Source organism: Sorex fumeus, unplaced genomic scaffold, assembly GCF_029834395.1.
Source record: "Sorex fumeus unplaced genomic scaffold, SorFum_2.1 ptg000015l, whole genome shotgun sequence".
NCBI classification, from domain to species: domain Eukaryota; kingdom Metazoa; phylum Chordata; class Mammalia; order Eulipotyphla; family Soricidae; genus Sorex; species Sorex fumeus.
Genome location: NW_026606072.1, coordinates 3,507,687 through 3,528,576, shown reverse-complemented (window position 1 = coordinate 3,528,576; position 20,890 = coordinate 3,507,687). Strand labels below are relative to the sequence as shown.

At 38.3% G+C, this 20,890-nt stretch overlaps 1 protein-coding gene across 1 annotated transcript in view; it reads right to left on the bottom strand.

Annotated features, from left to right (window-relative positions):
* Positions 1 to 12,118: 12,118 nt before the first annotated feature.
* The window catches only part of SPEF2 (sperm flagellar 2), a 186,378-nt gene continuing 177,606 nt past the window's right edge, over positions 12,119 to 20,890 (bottom strand). Inside the window, exons 35-37 of the mRNA XM_056112166.1 lie at positions 18,815 to 19,054; positions 18,499 to 18,621; positions 12,119 to 12,272 (exon numbers count right to left, since the gene is read on the bottom strand). Of these exons, the coding sequence (XP_055968141.1) occupies positions 12,183 to 12,272; positions 18,499 to 18,621; positions 18,815 to 19,054 (453 nt within the window). The 3' untranslated portion in view covers positions 12,119 to 12,182. The remainder of the gene's footprint in view (positions 12,273 to 18,498; positions 18,622 to 18,814; positions 19,055 to 20,890) is intronic.

The following is a 20,890-nucleotide window of genomic DNA, read 5'->3' as shown; positions in this document are numbered from 1 at the left end:
CCATCCTACCCACAAATCTAGAATTATTTTCTCTCTCTAGATCTTTATAAACAAAGATAGATCTATCTAGCTTAAAGAATACTTATGCTTATAGAAACACTTTTTAAGCATTTTCTCTCTACCTCCTAGAATTTCTGTTGAAAGGGACATTATCCTTTCTCTCTTTATTGCATATCTGTTAGGTACCAATAACTACAATGGAAGAGGCTGTGATGAGAGTGAGAAGAAGATAAGCATAGAATGGTGGAGACAGACAGAATAATATTCTAAGATCTATGGAATTTATTCAACAGAAGGTCAGAGGGAAGATTTATTTTGAGGGAGGGTCATCCAAAGAGGTGCTCAGGAAGTTCAGGGGCCTATTCTTGCAATTCTTAGTCAACCAGGCTGATGATTCTACCCAAGGATACACCACTGCTTGGGCCTAGGATTCTGTTGATGCTTATTTATCTCCAAGACCACATCAGGCTGTTCTCAGAGGTCTCAAAGGCCACACCCAGTAGTACTCAGGAGACTATATGATGTCAGGGACTGAACCAGGATCTTTCACATGCATAGCATGCACCTTACCTTTTGTACTCTCTCTCTGATGCCAGAGGGAAGATATATTCAGTAAAACGACATGTTAAACAGAGTTTTGGGTGATTATTTGGTGTAATAGTGAAGAGACTGTATTAAACTAGAAAAACGGAAAATTTGGGAGAAGATTCAGACAGTAGGAAAATCAATTGAACTATGTTACAAGAAGCTAGAAATATGTTGAGGGTTTTTGAAATAGCATATTGACTGAAGGAACTGAAAGTAGAAAATAGATATGAAACACACGCATACAAAAATTATGAATAATATATGGGTGTGAAAGGGAGAGACTGAAGAGGCATAGACTTCATAAGACTTTTAGTGTGAGTAACCAGGAGAACCACAGGTGTTGCCATGAATGCACAAGTTAGGAGCAGAAGGTCTTCCTAGAAAATATCAGAGATATATGAGTCAATTGATCTTGCAGTCAAATGCCCCATTTGATATCACATCCCTTCTATTTCTTCCATACTTTCCTCTTAGGGAGCCACATCTTGACCTGGGAGGGTGACAGTTAAGTAGCTAGAGGGCATAATTGGGTCCCAATGGAAGGAAAAGTCTGCGGTGGGATAAACCTAATAAACTGGGATAAACCTAATAGTAAAACTTTAAAGGGAGGGAAGATGTACAATGATGATCCCAAGCTAAAAGGACCCTTTGGGGGAAAAGGAAGCTGAGTTGCAGAGATGAGAAGTTGATTCAGTTGTGATGGGATTGCAAATAGGAATGGGACAAAGGTGCTCTGTGTCATGACTACCACCTTCTTTGCCACATACAACCTTGGAACTTGGATATTCTTTTATCTGATGGTATATGCCATATCGCAGAATTCATTGCTAATGCTATTGGTCCATCCCTAGGGACCACGGAAAACATATTTCAACAGCTGTTCAAATAGTCAAAGACATCTCCTTTATTCCTTAGTTGAAAGCTACTTAAGTATAAACTAAGGGGTCTTGAGTTGTCTCACACATTAATATACATGCAACTTCATCTACACATATGATGTGTGAATATATTCAGGTGTATGACCGTGAGCTGCACACAGAATTGCAGATGACACATGATTACCACATGGCAGAGGAAAAACTGGCATTTCTTTTACTATATCAAATGCCCCAAGGACCTTTAATTCTTTAGGGTCCACAGTACTCTATTTACTTTGAAGAAAATTTAAAAAAATTATTTTTTTGGTTTAATGTTAGAGAAAAAATGCATAGAATTTAATACACTATTCATCTTGCTTTCTCTTAACTTCTTTTTTAAAATTTTTATTAGTGAGACATCATGAGGTACAGTTGTAGACTTACACATTTTTGTGCTTGGGTTTCAATTATACAATGATCAAATACCCATCCCTCCACCAGTGCCCATTTCCCACCACCACGGATCCCAGTATCCCTCCCACCCCCATTCCCCCCATCCCACTGTGCTTCTGTGGCAGGGCATTCCCTTTTGTTTTCTCTCTCCTTTTGGGTGCTGTGGTCTGCAAAAGAGGCATTGAGTGGCAATCATGTTCGGTCCATAGTCTACTTTCAACATGCATCTCCCATCCTGGGAGGATCCTCCCAAAACCCTTTATTTGGTGCTCTCACCTCTATCTTTCCCCCAGAATGCCCGGCTGGCCTCCAAGGCATGAGCAAAATTCCTGCTACTAATGTTGGCCATTCTTGGCTGTTAATCTCCTATTTTGTTACTTTATGTTCCCCAGATGAATGCAATCTATGTCTGTCCCTCTCTTTCTGAGTCATTTCGCTTAACAGGATACTTTCCATGTAGTACCACTTGTATATAAATTTCATGACTTCGTCTTTTCTAACAGCTACATAGTACTCCATTGTGTAAATGTATCAAAGTTTCTTTAACCATTCATCTGTTTTCCGGCATTCAGGTTTTTCCCAGATTCTGGCTATTGTAAAGAGTGCTGCAATGAACAAACAAGCGCAGATATCACTGCGACTATACCTTTTTGACTCTCTGGGATATATTCCCAGGAGTGGTATTGCTGGGTCAAATGGGAGCTCAATTTCTAATTTTTTGAGAATCGTCCATACTGTTTTCCAAAAGGGCTGAACCAGTCGGCATTCCCACCAGCAGTGAAGGAGTGTCCCTTTCTCGCCACATCTGCACCAGCACTGGTTGCTTTTGTTCTTGTGGATATGGGCCAGTCTCTGTGGTGTGAAATGACATCTCATTGTTGTTTTGATCTGCATCTCCCTGATGATTAATGATGTGGAGCATTTTCTCATGTGCCTTTTAGCCATTCGGATTTCTTCTTTGTGAAAGTTTCTATTCATTTCATCTTCCCATTTTTTGTGGAGTTCAACCAGTACTTTGTATATCCTTGATATCAACCCCTTATCAGATGTGTATTTGGCGATTATCCTTTCCCATTCTGTAGACTATCTTTGTATTTTGGTCACTGTTTCTTTTGAGGTGCAGAAGCTTCTTAGTTTAAGATAGTCCCATTTGTCTATCTCTGTTTTCACTTGCTTGGCCAGTGGTGTGACATCTTTGAAGATACCATTAGCTTCTATGTCATGAAGGGTTTTGCCAACTTTTTCCTTATGGATTTCGGTCTGATGTTGAGGTCGTTAATCCACTTTGATCTTACTTTTGTACATGGAGTTAGGCAGAGATTTGAGCCCACTTTTTTGCATGTAGCTGTCCAGTTTTGCCAGCACAATTTGTTAAAGAGGCTGTCCCTGCTCCACTTCTCTTTTCTTGCCCCCTTATCGAAGATTAGATGCTCATATTCTTGGGGGGAGATGTCAGTATATTCAACCCTTTTCCATTGGTCTACAGCTCTGCCTTTATTCCAGTACCATGCTGTTTTAATTATTACTGCTGAAAATTAAAAAAAAAATTTAAACACACTAAGTCATACTTCCTCCATTCTCCATTGTGCAATTGGTTGTTTATACCTATACTGAGAAAATTGGGTAAAGAGTATATAACGCTTTTTTGTTTATTTAGATTTTGGGTCATACCCTGCAGTACTCAGGGTTTACTCCTGACTCTCTGCTCAGTGATCACTCCTGGATATGCTCAGGAAACCATAAGGATCAAACCTCTGCAGAGTGTAAACAACACAAGCACCTTGCTCACTATAGTATCTCACTGATCTAGTTTGTAACCATTACCAATCGTATGATGTTAGGAAAGTTACAGAATCTTTTAAAATATTTTTTGATTATATGTAAATTGCAACTTAAAATCACCTTCACAAACCTCCACCCCAACAACCAACATAAGCATCACCTTCAGGGAGTTATAAAAAATACTTCACAGAGCTGTCACTGTCACTGTCCTCCCATTGTTCATCAATTTGCTCGAGTGAGCCCAGTGAGACTTGTTGTTACTGTGTCTGGCATATGAATAGTCATGGGTAGATTGCCAGGCTTTGCGTTGCAGGTGAGATACTCTCGGTAGCTTGCCAGGCTCTCTGAGAGGGGTGGAGGAATTGAAGGTGGAGGAATCGAACTTGGGTCAGCTGCATGCAAGGCAAACACCCTACCCGCTGTGCTATCACTCCAGCCCACTTCACAGAGTTATAAGAAGCAAGTAAGATCATGTCTGTTAAGTTCTCAATACAGTATCCAAATCATAGTAAACTCAGTATTATTGAATATTATCCATTGCTAACCTGTTATTAGTATCTAACGTTATTAGGTAGAACTTATTATTGTTTTATTCTGAGAAAATATTTTATTGGACTACTTTGCATTTATATATAAAGTATGGGGCAGGAGAGATAGTACAATGAGTAAGGCACTTCCCTTGCTTGTGTCCAGCCCAGATTCAATCCTTGCCATCTCATATTATTCCCCTAAGTACCACTAGGAATAATTCCTGGGTGCAGAGCAAGGTGTGATCCCTGAGCATTGATGGTTGTGACCACTACCCCTACCCCCCTCAAAAGTCTTTTAAAGCATCTTTTAAAGCATCAAATTGTATAATGTTTAAACTTTGGTAATCTCATCTCCACAATCACAAGGAAACAAAATTCATTCCAAAGAAGACTCCCCCCCTTCTCTCCTTATCTTTTCCATATCCCATCAGTTCCTCCTTCCCTCAGTTTTTCCCCTAGTGACAAACTGAGAGCATTCTAGTCATTGAGAATGGACTCACATGGGGACCAATACAGCAGGTAGGGTATTTATCTTGCACAGGAAGACCTGAATTTGATTTCTGGCACACCATACAGTCCCCTGAGCACCATCAGGAGTAATTCTTACATGCAGAACTAGGAGTAATCACTGAATAATGTCAGGTGTGGCCCCAAAACAAAGCAAATAGAATGGGTTCACATAAGAATGTATTGTCCTCATTAGGCATATCTTTATGGAACTCATTACAAGATATTATTGTCTCTCTTAGGAATCAAAATTTAATTCATTTCTCTTCAAACATTGTGTCAACCAAACCATAATTACAATTTTCATGAACTCTATATATCTTTTTGAACTTCTTTGTAGGTGTTACACAGGTAAGACAAACATGGCCAGTAACTCCTAAAACTAACACATAATTCATTGTGGAAGAGACAGTGAATAAGTCACGTGATAAACCTTCTGTTCATTGAGTCCCCCTGCCAGTTAGTCACAAATGCACATTCTGCATTCAGCCTATTGGTGTTTACTTTTTTTCCCAAAGACATAAAGAAGAAATCATAAATAATCCTGTAGAATGTCAAATTGATATGCAAACTTCCTTTCTCTAGCAAAAGAAGGGGAAAGATAATGATTTGGATTTGAAAACATCATCTAAGAAACTTCAGTGGGTCTTTTAAGCCAAAGGACAAGGTGTATAAACTTTTAGAGGTCACAGAAGAAAACTGCATTAAAGTATTTTGCATTCACATGATGGTGGGCATAAAAAGCGACTGAAATAACCTAGAAAGAATAGACTGAGATATAGAAAGTGTAAATAAAACTAAAAACAAATTGTAGATGGAGTAATCAGGAAGATGAGAGGAAAGTTAGTAATCTCTATTATAATAAAGCAAAGGGAAGAGAGGAATTATTAATGAAGGATTGATGAATAGCAAGGAAAGATAGAGAGAAATTTTATTTTATATTTTATTGAAGACCTTTATAATGTATGTTTCTATCAAATAGTGACAAGAAAGTTATATATTCTATAGGTTAAAATGACTTGTTTCAAATAAGAAATATCAGTAAAATTTTAAAAAACTGGTTCTTTGAAAAGATGAACAATATTGATGAGTCTTTAGTCAAAGTGAGTAAAAAAATGAGATAAAATTAGTTACTAACATTAGGCATAAAAAGAGAGATTTTATTACATAACCTTCCAACATTAAAATGATAATAAAATAAGCAAGAGAAATAGAACATTGCGTAGGGCATTAGCTTTGCTCACAGCTGACTTGAGTTTGATCCCTGGCATTCCATATGATTCCCTGAGCTCACCAGGAGTGATTTCTAAATGAAGAGCCAGGAGTAACCCCTTAGCATTTGTTGGTGTGACCCCAGACAAACAAAAACATAACTAAGCAATATTACAGCTTACAATATTATAGCTTCTGTTTGACCAACAAACAGCCATGGTGACAAACATATTGAAAGAGTTCATTCAAGGTAAAAATAGATAATATGGCTAATTTATGCCTATTAAGTAAATTGAATTTATAATTTAAAATCTTACACTAGGATTACTTGATTGAAAATTCAGTGTTTAAGGAAGAAAAGCCAAGTTTACATAAAATCTTCCATAAATGGAAAGAGAATGTGTGTGTGTGTGTGTGTGTGTGTGTGTGTGTGTGTGTACTGACATATTTACAAGGTTGGAATTAACTATACATGAAAATCAAATACAAGACAATGAAATTATATAATTACCTGCATCATTATACTAATAAAGACAAATCTTATGATGAGAGAGAGGGAGACTAAGGCACAGGGGTACAGAGAGTAGAATTAAGGAGATTTCCCTTTATATACCTTGAATATGTCTGTAGATCATGAGAAGAAACCAGAGGATAGAGACTAAAAAACAATATAGGAAATAATCTTAGAGGTTAGGGTAGGAAACAGGACCACAGAGCAGGAATAGGGGGAAAATGTTATGTCACTGAAGAAAGGAAGAAAGTATAAGTATCGATCAGAAGTTATAGGACACAATGAAATGGACCATATGTACACATGATACCTGTGTACTGAGAAAGGGAATGGGGAAAGATTCATATTGCATGGTTTCACAGTTCTCTGTGACCTTCTTGAAGGGTAGAATGATGTTTTAGAAGAGAGATTATGGGTTTGGGTATCAAAAAGCTGCATTTGAGTCATAGTTCTACTAGATCCTCATTGATTAATACTGCCCAAGAAGTTTCTTAACTGATGTATCCTCATCTATAATGAATAAAAACAAATGCCAACTCCACACCATTGTTACACAAGTGTTACACAAGTGAAATGAGAAAATCATGCATGCAAGCTAGCATGACTGATAGCATATAGTATGTATTTAGAACATACTATCAACATCTTCGTTGATTTGCTTCCTGTTTATAAGAACAAAAAAGGGGGTGTTGAAATTTCAGAAGGATAAAGGGCACTTGGGGAAGAGATTGTGGGAAATGTAATGGGAAGTTAAAGTTGCCTAAAAATATATAAGTATAAGGAGGATGATTAGATAAGATTCTAGGTGGCATTAAAGAAATGGTGCTATAAAAACCAAGTGCTTTGTGAGGGGATTTAGCTACACACATGTAATATGGGCTTAGACATTTTTCATTACTTGTAAGTTAAATAAGTCAGCTGTTTCTTTTGGTCACCATACTCTCCTGAGAATCTTCACATTGTGTGCACTTTTGTATGTCTGCACACACAGTTAACAACAGTTTTGACATATTGGGCAGTTTTTAGTGGTACTCTGACAGAATCACTTAACTTCCCATTAGTCGTCGATTTGCTCGAGCAAGCGCCAGTAACGTCTCCATTTGTCCCTGTCGCGTGCTAGTGTAGCCCAATGGCATCTGTTCACTCTGGGAACATGAAGAGCCTCAAACCGATCGTTCCTGATCTTGACAAAGAAGTCTGACCATCTGGTAGGTGGGCGGCCACGTGGTCTTTTGACATTCCGTGGAATCCAGTCAGTAACAGCTCTAGTCCAGCGGTCGTCTTTATATCTCATTACGTGACCAGCCCATCTGATTTTTGACACCTTGGCAAATGAGACAGTGTCCCTGATTCTTGATCGTCGGCGGATGTCAGAACTCTGGATTTTTTCTCTCATTTGAGTGAAACGTGATAGTCCAAGTATAGCTCTTTCTATTCTTCTTTGGGAGACCTGAATAGCGTTCTCATCTTGTTTGCGTAGGGCCCAGGTCTCTGAGGCATATGTTAATGCAGGAAGAACAGTGGAATCAAAGAGATGTACCCGGAGCCGGAGGTTCTTCGTCCTCTTAGCTATTTCTTCGACGTTCTTGAAGGCGTTCCAAGTCACTCTCTTCCTCCTGCACAGCTCGGGTGCCAGGTCATTTGTCATGTTGACTTCTCGACCTAGGTACACATAGCTGTTGCATTCGGAGATGGTCGTTCCATTGAGAGCGAATGGGGCATCAGGAACGAGGCTGTTTCTCATAAACATTGTCTTCGTAAGATTCAGCTGTAGTCCTACCTTTCCACACTCACGGTCAAAGTCGGCCAGCATTTGTGCCGCTTGGCTGATGTTTGGTGTTATTAAAACAATGTCATCAGCAAAGCGGAGGTGGTACAATTGCTGACCATCTATCTTCACTCCCATTCCTTCCCATTCCAGTCATCGCATGATGTTCTCGAGGGTGGCACTGAAGAGTTTCGGTGAAATGGTATCACCCTGCTGAACCCCTCTCTTGACATCAACGATCACTTCTTTGTAGAATGGTGAGATCCTGATGAGTACTGATGGCAGGTTCTTCAGGTGTTCAGGTCTGACCTTGTCTGGGCCGGGTGCTGTTTGTTTCTTTACCGATGAAATGGCGTTTCGGATTTCGGAAGAGAGAATGTTGGGAACGACATATCCATCCTGTGGAATTTGGTATGTCGGCAAGTGGACATGGCTATCAAAGAGATTTGAGTAGAAGTCATGGATAATCTTCTCCATTGCCGTTCTGGAGGATGTGATGGACCCATCAGAACGTCGGAGGGCAGTCATCTTGGTCTTGTAGTTGGCGAAGGACAGGCAGGCGTAACGAATACTTTTCCCAGCTTCTGCCGCATCTACCAGTACTTCTGCTCTTCTCTCTTTGAGGTCTTCCTTGATCGCATCTCTGCACTTCTTTGCAAGCTCGGACGTTAGCTTGCGGTTGCCTCAGGCATGCACCAAACCACGCTGGCGAATTAGCTCAAGAGTTTTCGAAGACAGGCGATTTTTGTGGCTATCTCTCTCTTGGCGTTCCTCGCACAGTCATGGAGGTGCTGAACCAGTCGATCGTATTCCTCGTCAATGTTGTCAACAATGGCATCTTCCCATGTTGCCGCAATAGTGCCAAAGAGTTCCCAGTTGGTGGTCATTCTGGGAGTTCTCTTTTTGAACTTTGCAGCCCTTTCTCCCCGCTCTGTGAAGTAGAATTTTGCACGAAGGAGACGGTGGTCCGATCCCGGTTCGAAATTTTGGGACAACAGCGACATCAGTCAGGCAAAACCGTCGATTGAATATGATGTGGTCTATTTCGTTGTGGAATCGTCCACCGGGAGACTCCCATGTCCAACGTTTAGATTCTGCCTTCTGGAACTGTGACTTACCATGGAAGGTCTTGGTCGACATGATGAACTCAGACAGTCTCTCACCCTGTTCGTTCCATTCTATATATTCTGACAGAATATTCAGTGGAAAGCTTTCAAAAATCACAAACTTCTGACCCACTCACAAATGCAAAAGGTGATGGACATCTTTTGGATCATTAACATTTTGTGCATCCATGAGGATAATTTGACGAGGGCTGGGAATTCACTAGAATTATGTCTTGAAAGGGAGAAGAACTTCAATTACATTCTTTCTTGCTGGAAAAATCCTGTGGTACCTCTGGTTTCAGTGTGAAGTTCTATACCTCGCCTGTGCCAGTATCTTTAGGATGAGAGCTTTGATTTCTTTGTGTCATTCTTAGCAGATTTGCTCAATCCTGATGTTGATGATGAATAAACTGGGGTTTAGTGGCAAGTTACTACTAAGAAGTTCTTTTGTGAGGTGTTTTCTTCCCTATTCTTCGATGCATTAACGGGCCTCTAGAGGGAACTCTGCCATTTTCTAATTTAACAATATGCAAACAAGATAGCACAAAAAGAATGCTGTGGTTGTGACTTTCTTTTTTTCTTTTTGCAACATTAAATTGTCTTGCCTTGGTTTACTGTGTTCTTCTGAGGATATTTTGTTTATCCGAACCTTGTTTTCAGATATTTTGCTTTTTCTCTCTAGAAAAAGTAGAATTTTGTGGTAGTAACGGGAATTAAGTATGAATCAGTTCAGTTGAAATTCTGAAATCTCTGGCTTTTTTATCTTTTAAACATGCTTTATCGTCACAATTCCCTATTATCTAAAAAACAAGGGTTCTGAGAACAAAGCCTTGGGGGAACACTAAATCATAGAAAGAAAATTTAGGAAATGTGTCACTCTAGACATAGTATATAATTCACACTGAGAACAGAAATTGTCTCTGATTTGTTCATAGTTTTTGCAATCTTTTTTAAGGTGATATTTCCACTCATTTCTGCATGAAAATATCAATACAACTGAAGCTGGTTATGATTTTAATCTTGGGTTCTGGGGTAGAGCAATAAGACAAAGAAAAACCTCTTATGTCATGAAACTTCCAACTTTATTGAATGATACTCAAACATAGAAGTAGGGAGGCAGCTTGTGAGATGATAAGTACAATTTTAAAAATGATTTGAGAAAAGACATGTGTGGGATCATAGGCTGTTTATACTTTGTTTTGGGTACTGAAGGAAGGTAGGCTTTATTGACAAAATGACATTACAATTACAACCCTGAAAGAAGTTAAGGAACAAAAAATGCAGACATATGGGAAAATATAATCCCTGGCAGTGAGAATAGGAAGTGCAAAGGCTATAGAGATGGGAGAGTCCTTGATGTGTTCCACGGTCAACAAGTGGATTGTCTTTCCAGCAGCACGAGCAAGGGGGAAGAATCTTAGGGGATGGGATAGGGATGTGAGGAGGTTGTGTAGCAAGAGATAAAATCAAGGGATGGATTTGGACTAAATGCTACATGAAATGGAATGCCTTATAAGTATTGAAGTAGAGAGATTGCATGAATAACTTTTATTATAAAGATATTTCTCCATTATAAAGATATTTCTCCATTGGGGAGAATACCCTTCAGGGGCAGCAAGAGCAAACAACAGGGTGACTGGTGTGTGTGTATGGGGTCTACTGTAAAATCCAGGTAAGAGTTGGTGGTATCTTGGACCGCATTGCTGTGGCAGAGAAATAAAGAAGAGAATATTCAGGATGCACTTTGAAGGTGCTGCCTATCTACCTACTCAGTTTGCTGATGGACTAAGAGTAGCCTATGAGAGAAGACTGGAAGTCACTGATAGTGTCAAGGTGTTCACCTGAACAATAAGAAGAACATAGTTTCTTGAAATGGGGAGGGACATGTTTGAGGATAATGAAAATAAAGAATTTACCCTTTGACATTTCGAGAGATTTAATGATAAATCATCATTGTGGAAATTAAGCGGAAAGGAAGAAAGAACTGAATTTTTAGAAAAGATAGGAAAAGAAATTTTACTGTAATCCTCTATTACTCAGAAAGTCAGGGAAATGATACAAAAATTTTCCACGGACTGAGTGTGCACTGATAAAGCTGTCTTCTGGGGCCCTTAAACATTTAGAGGTTGAGTTGGAGAGCCAGTGAGCCAGTGACAAGAAACAAGTGGGTATCACAGAAGCCTGGCATCGAGAGTTCATTATTAATCACCTAACAACACTTTGGGATAAGCATTATTAAATTCAGATCACTAATGCATAAGGTCAAAAGATATCCTAGTACATGTATGCCCATATATAAAGACAACATTACCCTCTGTTGAAAAAAAGTTATGAATAAATGGTAAGTACCATGACTGTACTGACACTTTGCAATGCAGGCCTTCTTTTGGTGTGGCCTGAATGTGTTACCACATCCAAACTAGAGCTACACAATATACATAGCAGTACAGCCCTGATAGGGAACTTCGGGAGAAAATTTCATTCTCTTTCTTTCTAATATACTTCTAATCAGGATTTTGTATTGGATGTTCTCACAGATGATGATGGTGGTGGTGGTGGTGGTGGTGGTGGTGGTGTGTGCGCACATGTGCTTGGATTTTCTACTGGATCTTATTTTCAGAACCACTTCAAAATGCATTCTTTCTTATTTTGGATTTACATATGAAGTTTAAATTTTATTATAGTACGTACTCAGATTTAAGGGGATTAAGTTCCTTTTCAGTATTTCACCCCTCCACCCCCACATACACCTCAACCTGGTAGTGATCATTTCTACTCCCACAGTGGTAATAAATGATAGGCATCATGTTCATATTTGGTGTTTGGAAGATTCATTGCCAAATTTTAAAATATCATATATTTTGGTCTTCATTTCTTTTCCTCTGTAAGTCTTGAAGGAGAACTCTCTCCATCACTTCCTTGTGCATGTAAACTCCTTTGGAAAATTGTTTTAATATCCTAAGAGAGAAGATAAAATAAGTTATAAATATTGGTATTATTTAAAATAATTTACTATATTACAATGATTGAATGATAATTAAATTTTTTTCCACAGAGGAAATTGTTCTCTAACCCTTCAACTTACTATTTGTACCCATGGAACAGTATAAAAGATCTTGGATTCTCTATTAAGAGCAATTGTATAAAGTCTAGTATTTAATGGACATAGATAAAGCAGTGGAGCCGGTCCTGGTCTCCCCATCCCAACGAGACCCCAAGTCATTGCCCACGAATGGCCTCTCTGGCTCCTGATCAAGCTGCTCAACGGCCATGATCCTAGAGACTCAGGAGCAAATCTCGAAACCCAGTGGCTTTTGGCAGAAATCCCTCCAGATTTAAGTGTTAAAATTTTGGAATTTCAAAATCACATGGCCCTACTGCAGCCACATGACATCATATGTTATTCATAAACAGCAATAGAACACAAATTGTCTACTGTTGCCTTTTCAGCAGATCTGAGTGTTGGGGTAAAATCTCAAATAATAATGGTGGGTCTGGTGTCAAAATATTGAATGTGATCAAAGTAGAGCAAGAGTAATGTGGAAATCATCTGCCCCACAGGGAGGGGGAGGGTGTGGGACGGGGGTATACTTGGGTTTTTGGTGGTGGAGAATGGGCACTGGTGAAGGTACGGGTGTTTTATTGTAATACCGAGACTTAGACCCGAAAGCTTTGTAGCTGCTCTCACGGTGATTCAATAAATAGAATTATAAAAAATAAAAAAAAGTAAGGTGAAGTTCATGCACAATTCAATCAGCTAATCAGTGGCTGAATAAATAGCAGTACTACTACAAAAAATATATAAAAAGCAATGATCATCTTCCATTAAAGGAAAATTCTAATATAATTTAATTATGTCTGTAGATTCACCGAATTTTAGAACAGTAGAGGGCTTTAAAAGGAAACATTTTGTTTCAGCATGTCTTTTAATACCAGGGATAGAATGATTTATTATTCAGCTATTTAAATTACCTCTCAATCCTACATTTAAATTACAGAGATTTCTCAAACAAATGCCAAGTATCACCACAATGTAAAATGTGTCTAAAGACGTAAGAAGTGTGGAACTGAAGCTGTATAGTTTCCCTTTTTTGTTCCAAAAATTTAGGGAAGTGTTTGAATAACGTAAGTTTCCTTTCCCTAGAACTGACTTCCACAGACTGCAGTGTGGCTGTGGTCATTTCACTCATGAAGACACAAGAGAGTTCACTATCTGAGCAGCTGAGTGATACATGCCATGCCAGGAATCAGAGTGAATCATTTTCTTGAGGTATCTAAGTCTTTGAAAACACAGATTTTCTACAAGAAAAGGTCAATCTAGAGCAAAGTAATTGAAAAAGGACAGTTTTCCCCATTGACCTTTCTGGTCCTACCCCTGCCATTCTCGATAGCATGCCTGTCTGTTCCAACCACTGCTAATTCTTGAATGCTAACCAGGAGATTAAAGAATGAGCTCACCTGTGAATTTCTGAGACTCCGCAGTTCGGGGGAAATTCTATTCTCCAGATATTTAAAGCAGTATTGCTAAATTTAGAGCTAAAACCAGGGACCATTATTCTCAGTAGCAGTGAGGGAGGGAGAAAAGCCTGAAGGAGCCTGAAAATGTTTGTCATGGGTGCTTTGAGAATGCAAAGCACCTGAATAGTCTCCGTGTTTTATTACAAAGATAAAGAAAGTTAGAAGTATTTTGAAGTCAGACACCTTGTAGACAAGGTGGGTTGAAAACTCCTTCAAGTCTCACATAATTATAGGTACTTCATCCTTATGTAACTGGTCCTCAGTCATTCATTTATAAGAACCTCCTCAAGGCATTCTGATTTTAACACTGAGACTTATTATTATCACCTGTTGAGTGAAAAATCTTAATTTTTAGCATATATGCTTAAAGAACTGTACATTTATTCTGCATACTCCTCCTGAGAAATGCTTTTGGTATAGAAAATCCCCTATTCATTTACACTTGTGAATATATTTGTCAAGGGATATTTACTTTGTTTGCAAACAATCCAGTTACAGTATCTCCACTGATTTTGTTAATAAAAGTATCTGTATCAAGAATTAGGGAACATTATTTGGAAGTAACTTCCCCGTATAAATCTATGAAAGAAGTAGTTCAATAAATGACTTTGACCAAACTACTGGAAGATTCACCACAAAAGCTAGATTTTTGAGCTTCCAGAACTTCACCTTTTCTCATTAACACTGCTTCTTTGTTTCCAAAGAGCAGACACTGCATTCCAATGGGATGACAGTTCATTTGTCCCTCTGTTAGCTTCACAAGATTACAAATAATTTATGTCTGTTGTAGCTTCCAGTAGACTAGTAGTATTACTAGTAGCATCAAGTCTAACATTTATTGACTATTTCTTATCTGTCAACCTAAGAGATTAGCACAGTGTCAAACATGTAACTGATACAAAGATAATAACTTCTGATACATTAATAATTTAATCCATACACAAACTCCATGAGGTATGCATCACAGTAAACCCTATTTTGCAAATGGGAAAATCAAGGCATAAGCAGGTCATTTGAGTAAGGCCACAAAATCTGTAGATGTGAACCCAACAAGTGTAGCTCTAAGTACATTTTCTTAGCCAAAAGAGCCTAACTCCTAGTAGGAGAAAAGCTAAAACATAAAAATAGTTACTCAGCTACTTTTTCCCCCTTCAAGTATGTATTTTAAATATTGCTTGTAAACATGAACCTTACAAACCCAGAGCTGTCAGGTAACAACCTTCATTTCCCACTGTTTATAACAGCAAACAACTTTTTAACCTGAAAAACCACACTCTTAGCTTTTGCTCTACTTATCTGGAAAGATCTTCAAATAACATCACTGTGGTTAAAGTTCATTTTTAAAATGTGATCTATTTACTTGTGCTTGGATATCTGGAGCCAAAAAAAAAAAGATGACATGAGAGTTCCGAGTGTTCTGAATCTTTAGAGATGTTCCCCCTCCTACATTTATTTGGAGGTTAGGGAATATGAGAATTTCATTAGAAATATAAGTAGAGGTTTTTTTTTACTAGAACGGGGACATATTTCATTTTAGGATCTCAGAATTGGGGATCTGAGGTTATAGACTCAACTCTCATGAGTTATGAGCCTTGACTGAGGTTCACTGTCCTCTTCAGATTCCTCAGGGGAGGGTGTGAGGGAAGATGTGAAGGAAGAGTGAAGATTAAAATAGCTGTCTTTGTAGAAGGACCCAAGCAACTAACGGATGGATGAACAGATTGACAGAAAAGCTCTTTCTTTTGGAAAAGTGATACTAGTATTAGGTGGAAACTGGTACTGAGTTGTTAAAACTGGGTTGTTGTAAATTAGATAACCTCCATCTGGGTGACTTTCACCCACAGCGGGTACTAGAGAAGATTTGGGGACTGTGCAGAGGTGGTCTTGGTGGTCAATTGTCCAGGGACTCCTAGAATATCAAGTCACTAATCATGGGGCACTCTTCCACACTCAGCACTGTTATCTCTAAGAAGCAAGTTGCTCAACACGGCACATTTATTGTAAGTTGTTAAAACTCCTCCCAAGAGGAGAGAAATGTACAAGTTGAAGACTGGTTCCTGGAATCTAGCTTTTCACAGCATATTTGGGATTGACTCTTGAGGTTAGCCATCTGTTGACATCTGTTGACTGTTTTGTCAGGAAAATGTTGCATTCCAAGTTACTCATACCTTGGCATTTTGGCCAGAAGAAGGGTATCCCACACTCTCCTTGATTTTGTAGGTCTCTTTCTGCCTTTAAATAGAGAGGAAACCATGGCATCCTTTTATGTTCCAGTTTGCTCTGGGTAACATAAGATGTGTCCTAACTCATAAAAGTCCAAAAGCTCTTGAAAATTTCAAGGGCTTTACTGGTTTAAAAACAAGAGGACTGCTCTCTAAAAGGTGAAGCCTTTTACAACAACAGGATGAGACGCAGTATGAAAATGATGCGTGTCTGGCACCAACCTTTCACTTAATGACAAAAGGGAATGCAGATCCTGCCAACTAGTTTCCCTGAGCCATCCTGTGCTTGACAATGGCTGACTTCCCAGCCTCACTTTACCCTTGGTTAGTGTTCCAATGATTCCAAGAACACACCGATTTATGCCCTCTCTCACCAAAGTGTGGAGGAAATCTTGTTGCTGTTCATGAAGGTACAACATACAAGATGCTAAAAGGGGACATAAAACACGAGTTTCAAAGCAAACAGTTCATGCTGCAAAATGCATTAAAATAGCAGCTTTTAATAACTACCACCTATATTATATCCTGAGTAGTTAAAATATGGTAAAATGATAAAAAGAAAAAAGAGTGTTGTGAAATGTAGAGATGTTATGATATGGTTAGGAGACAAAAAATATGTTAGGTATAGAAATTGACACTATCTGTGTCCCTGGCTCAGAAATCTAGCTATTTTCATCACTTTTCTAATTAAATGGAAATTTCCCCATGTGATATCTGGGTCCTTTGAAGTCAGCCTATTCTTACTATCTCAATAGGATTATTTGAAACCCTCTATACACTGCTCTTCAGGGACGGTGTCCCCATCTCCCTCTTCTCCCTCCCTCCTATTCTCCCCCATCCCCAGCCCTTCTGCCAGGCTCCTCTTTTGATGCTGATGCTGTTTCCTCTCAAGCCAATAGCAAATTCACATAGACCTCTCTCCTCTCTTCTGCTTTTCCAATACCTTTGCAATCTTTGAAGAAAGTTTCTACTAGCGCAAAAATTGGTCTACAGTTTGAGTTTCTATCATTTTGAACTGGGGAAGTTTACCTAATCTTATAATTTCTGCATGTAAAACTTCTTTTATAGACAAAATTTGCTTGAGACCCACAAATGAATTTTGTACTCATTGTTCTGTATCCCATGGAACTGTATAATATTGGCCTCAGAATCAAATAGTTAGCAATCCTAACATTTCTGTGGTATCTGCCACGTGTTAAATACCATGTCGAGTGCTTTAGATGCACAATTACATTAAATCCTTATTTCAACTCTTTGAATAGGAATGGCTTTAATTCTTGTTTAACAGATGAGCAGCCCAAGATCAAGAGACAATTAAGACTACATACAAAGTGCATGATGGGCCTAAGATTCAGTCCCATAACTTTCTTATTCCAGGACCTGTGACTTTAACTGCTATAATTGCATTTCACTACAGACTACAAATGAATTTTAATGACTTTCAATAAAAGCAGTGTACTTTATATCAAAAGAATCAAAGTTTGGGGACAAATAAACATAGGAACAATGATATTCAGGTCTGGACCATCTTATATGGAGGTATGGAAAGTTGCCACTGAGAAGTCAGGAAAAAGCATTTTCTGCTTGTCACAGTTCATCAAAGTGAAAGTGCTTTCATCTAAAACTGAAAATCCTTTGTAGTCCAACTAGCAGGGGCGATTATGGAGATTTTATGCTCTTGAACTGGTCAGTAAAGGGGCAATAATAATTTTCCACATTTTGAAAGGGGGTCTTCTTTGCTTTCCTTGGTCGCCCTGAAGTCCTGAGATTCCACAATGATGCATACTCAGCACGTGTGATTGAGAACTGAGGTTTAGTTCTTCTTTTATACTGCTAGTACCTAATGGTCTAGTATCTACTGGTTTAGTATCTACTGGTTTTCTCCTTGGTTCCCCCATTTTCCATGGTGTTTTTCTGATAGAATCCAAACTTTCCTAAGCAATATCATTATAGCATTACGTAGGCAATGTGTATCATGATTGGAGTACAAGAAATAAATTAGTATTGGGGGATCATTATTTCATTTTTAGTTCTGTTTGGAAGAAAGAACTCATTTAATACCATCCAGTGATAGACTAGTGTCATTAGAGGGTTGGAATGATGCAGAAAACCTCAATTACCATCTACCTCCAATATTTTGTTATGGCCCAAAGTAACCCCATAGTTCTGAAGCAGGAGCTTATAGTATTAATACTAATAGCCAAATATGGTACTTCTATCTAGGGTACTGGTACATACCTTTCTGTGCCTGCCCTTTCTGCTCTTGAAGTATGCAGGTTGGCCACTCTTGCAGATGCCATTACCAGCTCAGTTTCCCCAGACCTGGTTCTGGACAAGTCCAGCTTCTTTTCCCTCTGTGCTAGTCAATATTAGAGATGTCCGGTGTCCTGCAATGTCCTGAACCTCAGCTCAACTGAATTAGAGTGCCTTTGGGTAATACTCACAGGAATTTTATAATCTGGATAAGTTAAAATCAGGTCTTGAATAAAAGGATGTTTCAAAAGAACAGCAACTTCAATTGGCTCCAGATTCTTAGCACCTAGGTCATGAAATGTTTTTTTGAAGCTCTTTAAAGAAGGAAAGAATAAATTAATTTTAATTTGCAATCCTGCATATGTTAAAAATGGTTTTACTTACTAAAGGAATTCGCCAGAATTTCTATACAAGACATTTTGAGAACAATTCCATGAAAATACACTAAAAAATGATACAGTTTTCTCTATGTACAAGTTTACTCTTTCACAACGTAATCTAACTAACCTCTAAGTAAATGTTCCTTTTCCTTGGGCGGTTGCCAAATCTGTTAGAGTCTTGTGCTTCACTTCCTCCTCGGAAAACTTTGAGCAATGTGTCTATGGAAATCTTTTCAGTGTTTGCATGTCCAGAGATTTCACTTTCTTTTCCCTTCCTTTCCTCTTTTAATTGTCTCTCATCATTTATATTTTTTTCACAAAGTTCAGAATATTGCTCAGTTGCATTTACATGGGTAAAGGAATAAACCTGCACAATTGAATGAAAAGAACCTAAAATCACACCAAAATCTTTCCTAAAACATAGAAAGAATCAAGGTTGTTATATGCTTTTGAAATGCTGGAATGATGGTGCCTTAAATACAATCTAGAAGAGAATATCCTAACTTTTTAAAAAATTAGTTCAAAAACCTCGACCAGTTCAACTTCTGGTTACATAGATTTCAGGGTCGAGGTCTGTTTTATTAATCTCCTTGCATGGTTTGACTTTTACACTATATGAGTAACAAATGGATACTGGAATGAATGAATACAGTTGGTGGTTGGACATCCAAGCATGACTGTTGATTTTTAACAAGATTATTTAAAAATTAATTAATTAATTTAAAAATTTTATTAGTGAATCACCATGAGGTATAGTTGCAGACTTACAGACTTTCATGCTTGCATTCCAGTCATACGATGATCAAGTACCCATCCCTCCACCAGTCCCCATTTTTCACCACCAATGGTCCCAGCATTCCTCCCACCACCCCCATCCCATTCCCCCGTCTCATCCCACCTCTGTGGCAGGGCATTTCCTTTTGCTCTCTCTCTCTCTCCTTTTGGGTGTTGTGGTTTAGCAAGGTTTTTTTTTTTTTTTGAAAATTGTTGTAGTTAAGAGATTATGGTCAGTTAATTTCTTAAGTAGATAGTTTCTAAGAACTTTGGAAATATCTACTTGGAAGATTCACATTGAATCCCACTAAATATTTAGAAAACAAAATAGAAAAATTGAGCATAGAAAATCAGGTTGGAATTCTATAATGCTTTTTGAAACTTGGCCAAGAGCCATGAGCTGGCATCTTGAACATGGTAAAGAGAAAACTGCTTCTGAAATTATTTCTTTTTTTAATTAAAAGTTTGAAAAATATCCCTGCCCTTGAATCAACATTTATAGGTCTAGGAATTGATTCTAAAGACATATTAAAATTCACAGTGACTTATGCATATGGATTCAGTATTGTCAAAAGGAAAAAAAAGGAAAAGGAAAACCTGTGATTTCAAAAAATGGGGGGCGGGGAATGGTTACATAAATTACAGTGTGTTTCTGTGCCAAAATATTACCATGGAAATTATGATGTACAAGAATTTCTAGTGACATGAGAAAATGGTCATAGAAAATGCATAAAAGGAAAACAGAAGACAAAATAATTACTAGTGAAACACTAGTAGTTGTGAAACACGTAAATATACTTAAAATAATACAGCTGAGATGAAAAGAACCTAGCTGAGTGAATGAAGAATGAATGAGATTTTACTCAAAGCACCTCATAAGTACTTTGAAGATAACATAAACACGTTGTCAGTGAGCAAAAACCTAGTCGGGATAGAAGAGCCCTAACTATTAAAATTAAACTGAGAAGGAATCCAGTTGTCTTCACTATGGCCATAATTAAGGAGATGCTAACTTCTCACAGGCTTGATATAATTATCATAGACTAAATAATTCTATTTTGGTTTTTGAATCATACCTGGCTGTAATCTGAGCTTACTCCAGACTCTGTGCTCAGGGATCACAACTGGAGGTTCTTAGGGAAGCAAATGCGGTCCCGGAGGTTGGCTGCATGCAAGGTTGCTACCTGACCCTTATACTATCTCTATAGCCTGTGCACTCTTTCATCAATTGGTCACAATTAAACATTCAAAAAATTTGAAGAATAAAACATTTAATTTATTTAGCTTATTAATGTCAGAGGACTTAAAGATTGTTTTAAGTTACTATTATTCTTTTTGGGAGGATGGGGTACAACAGACTTGGTGGAAGTGGGAAGGGAGAGAAGGCTGAGAGCAGAGCCAAAGGACCAAGCTCAGCACCTTGCTGAGA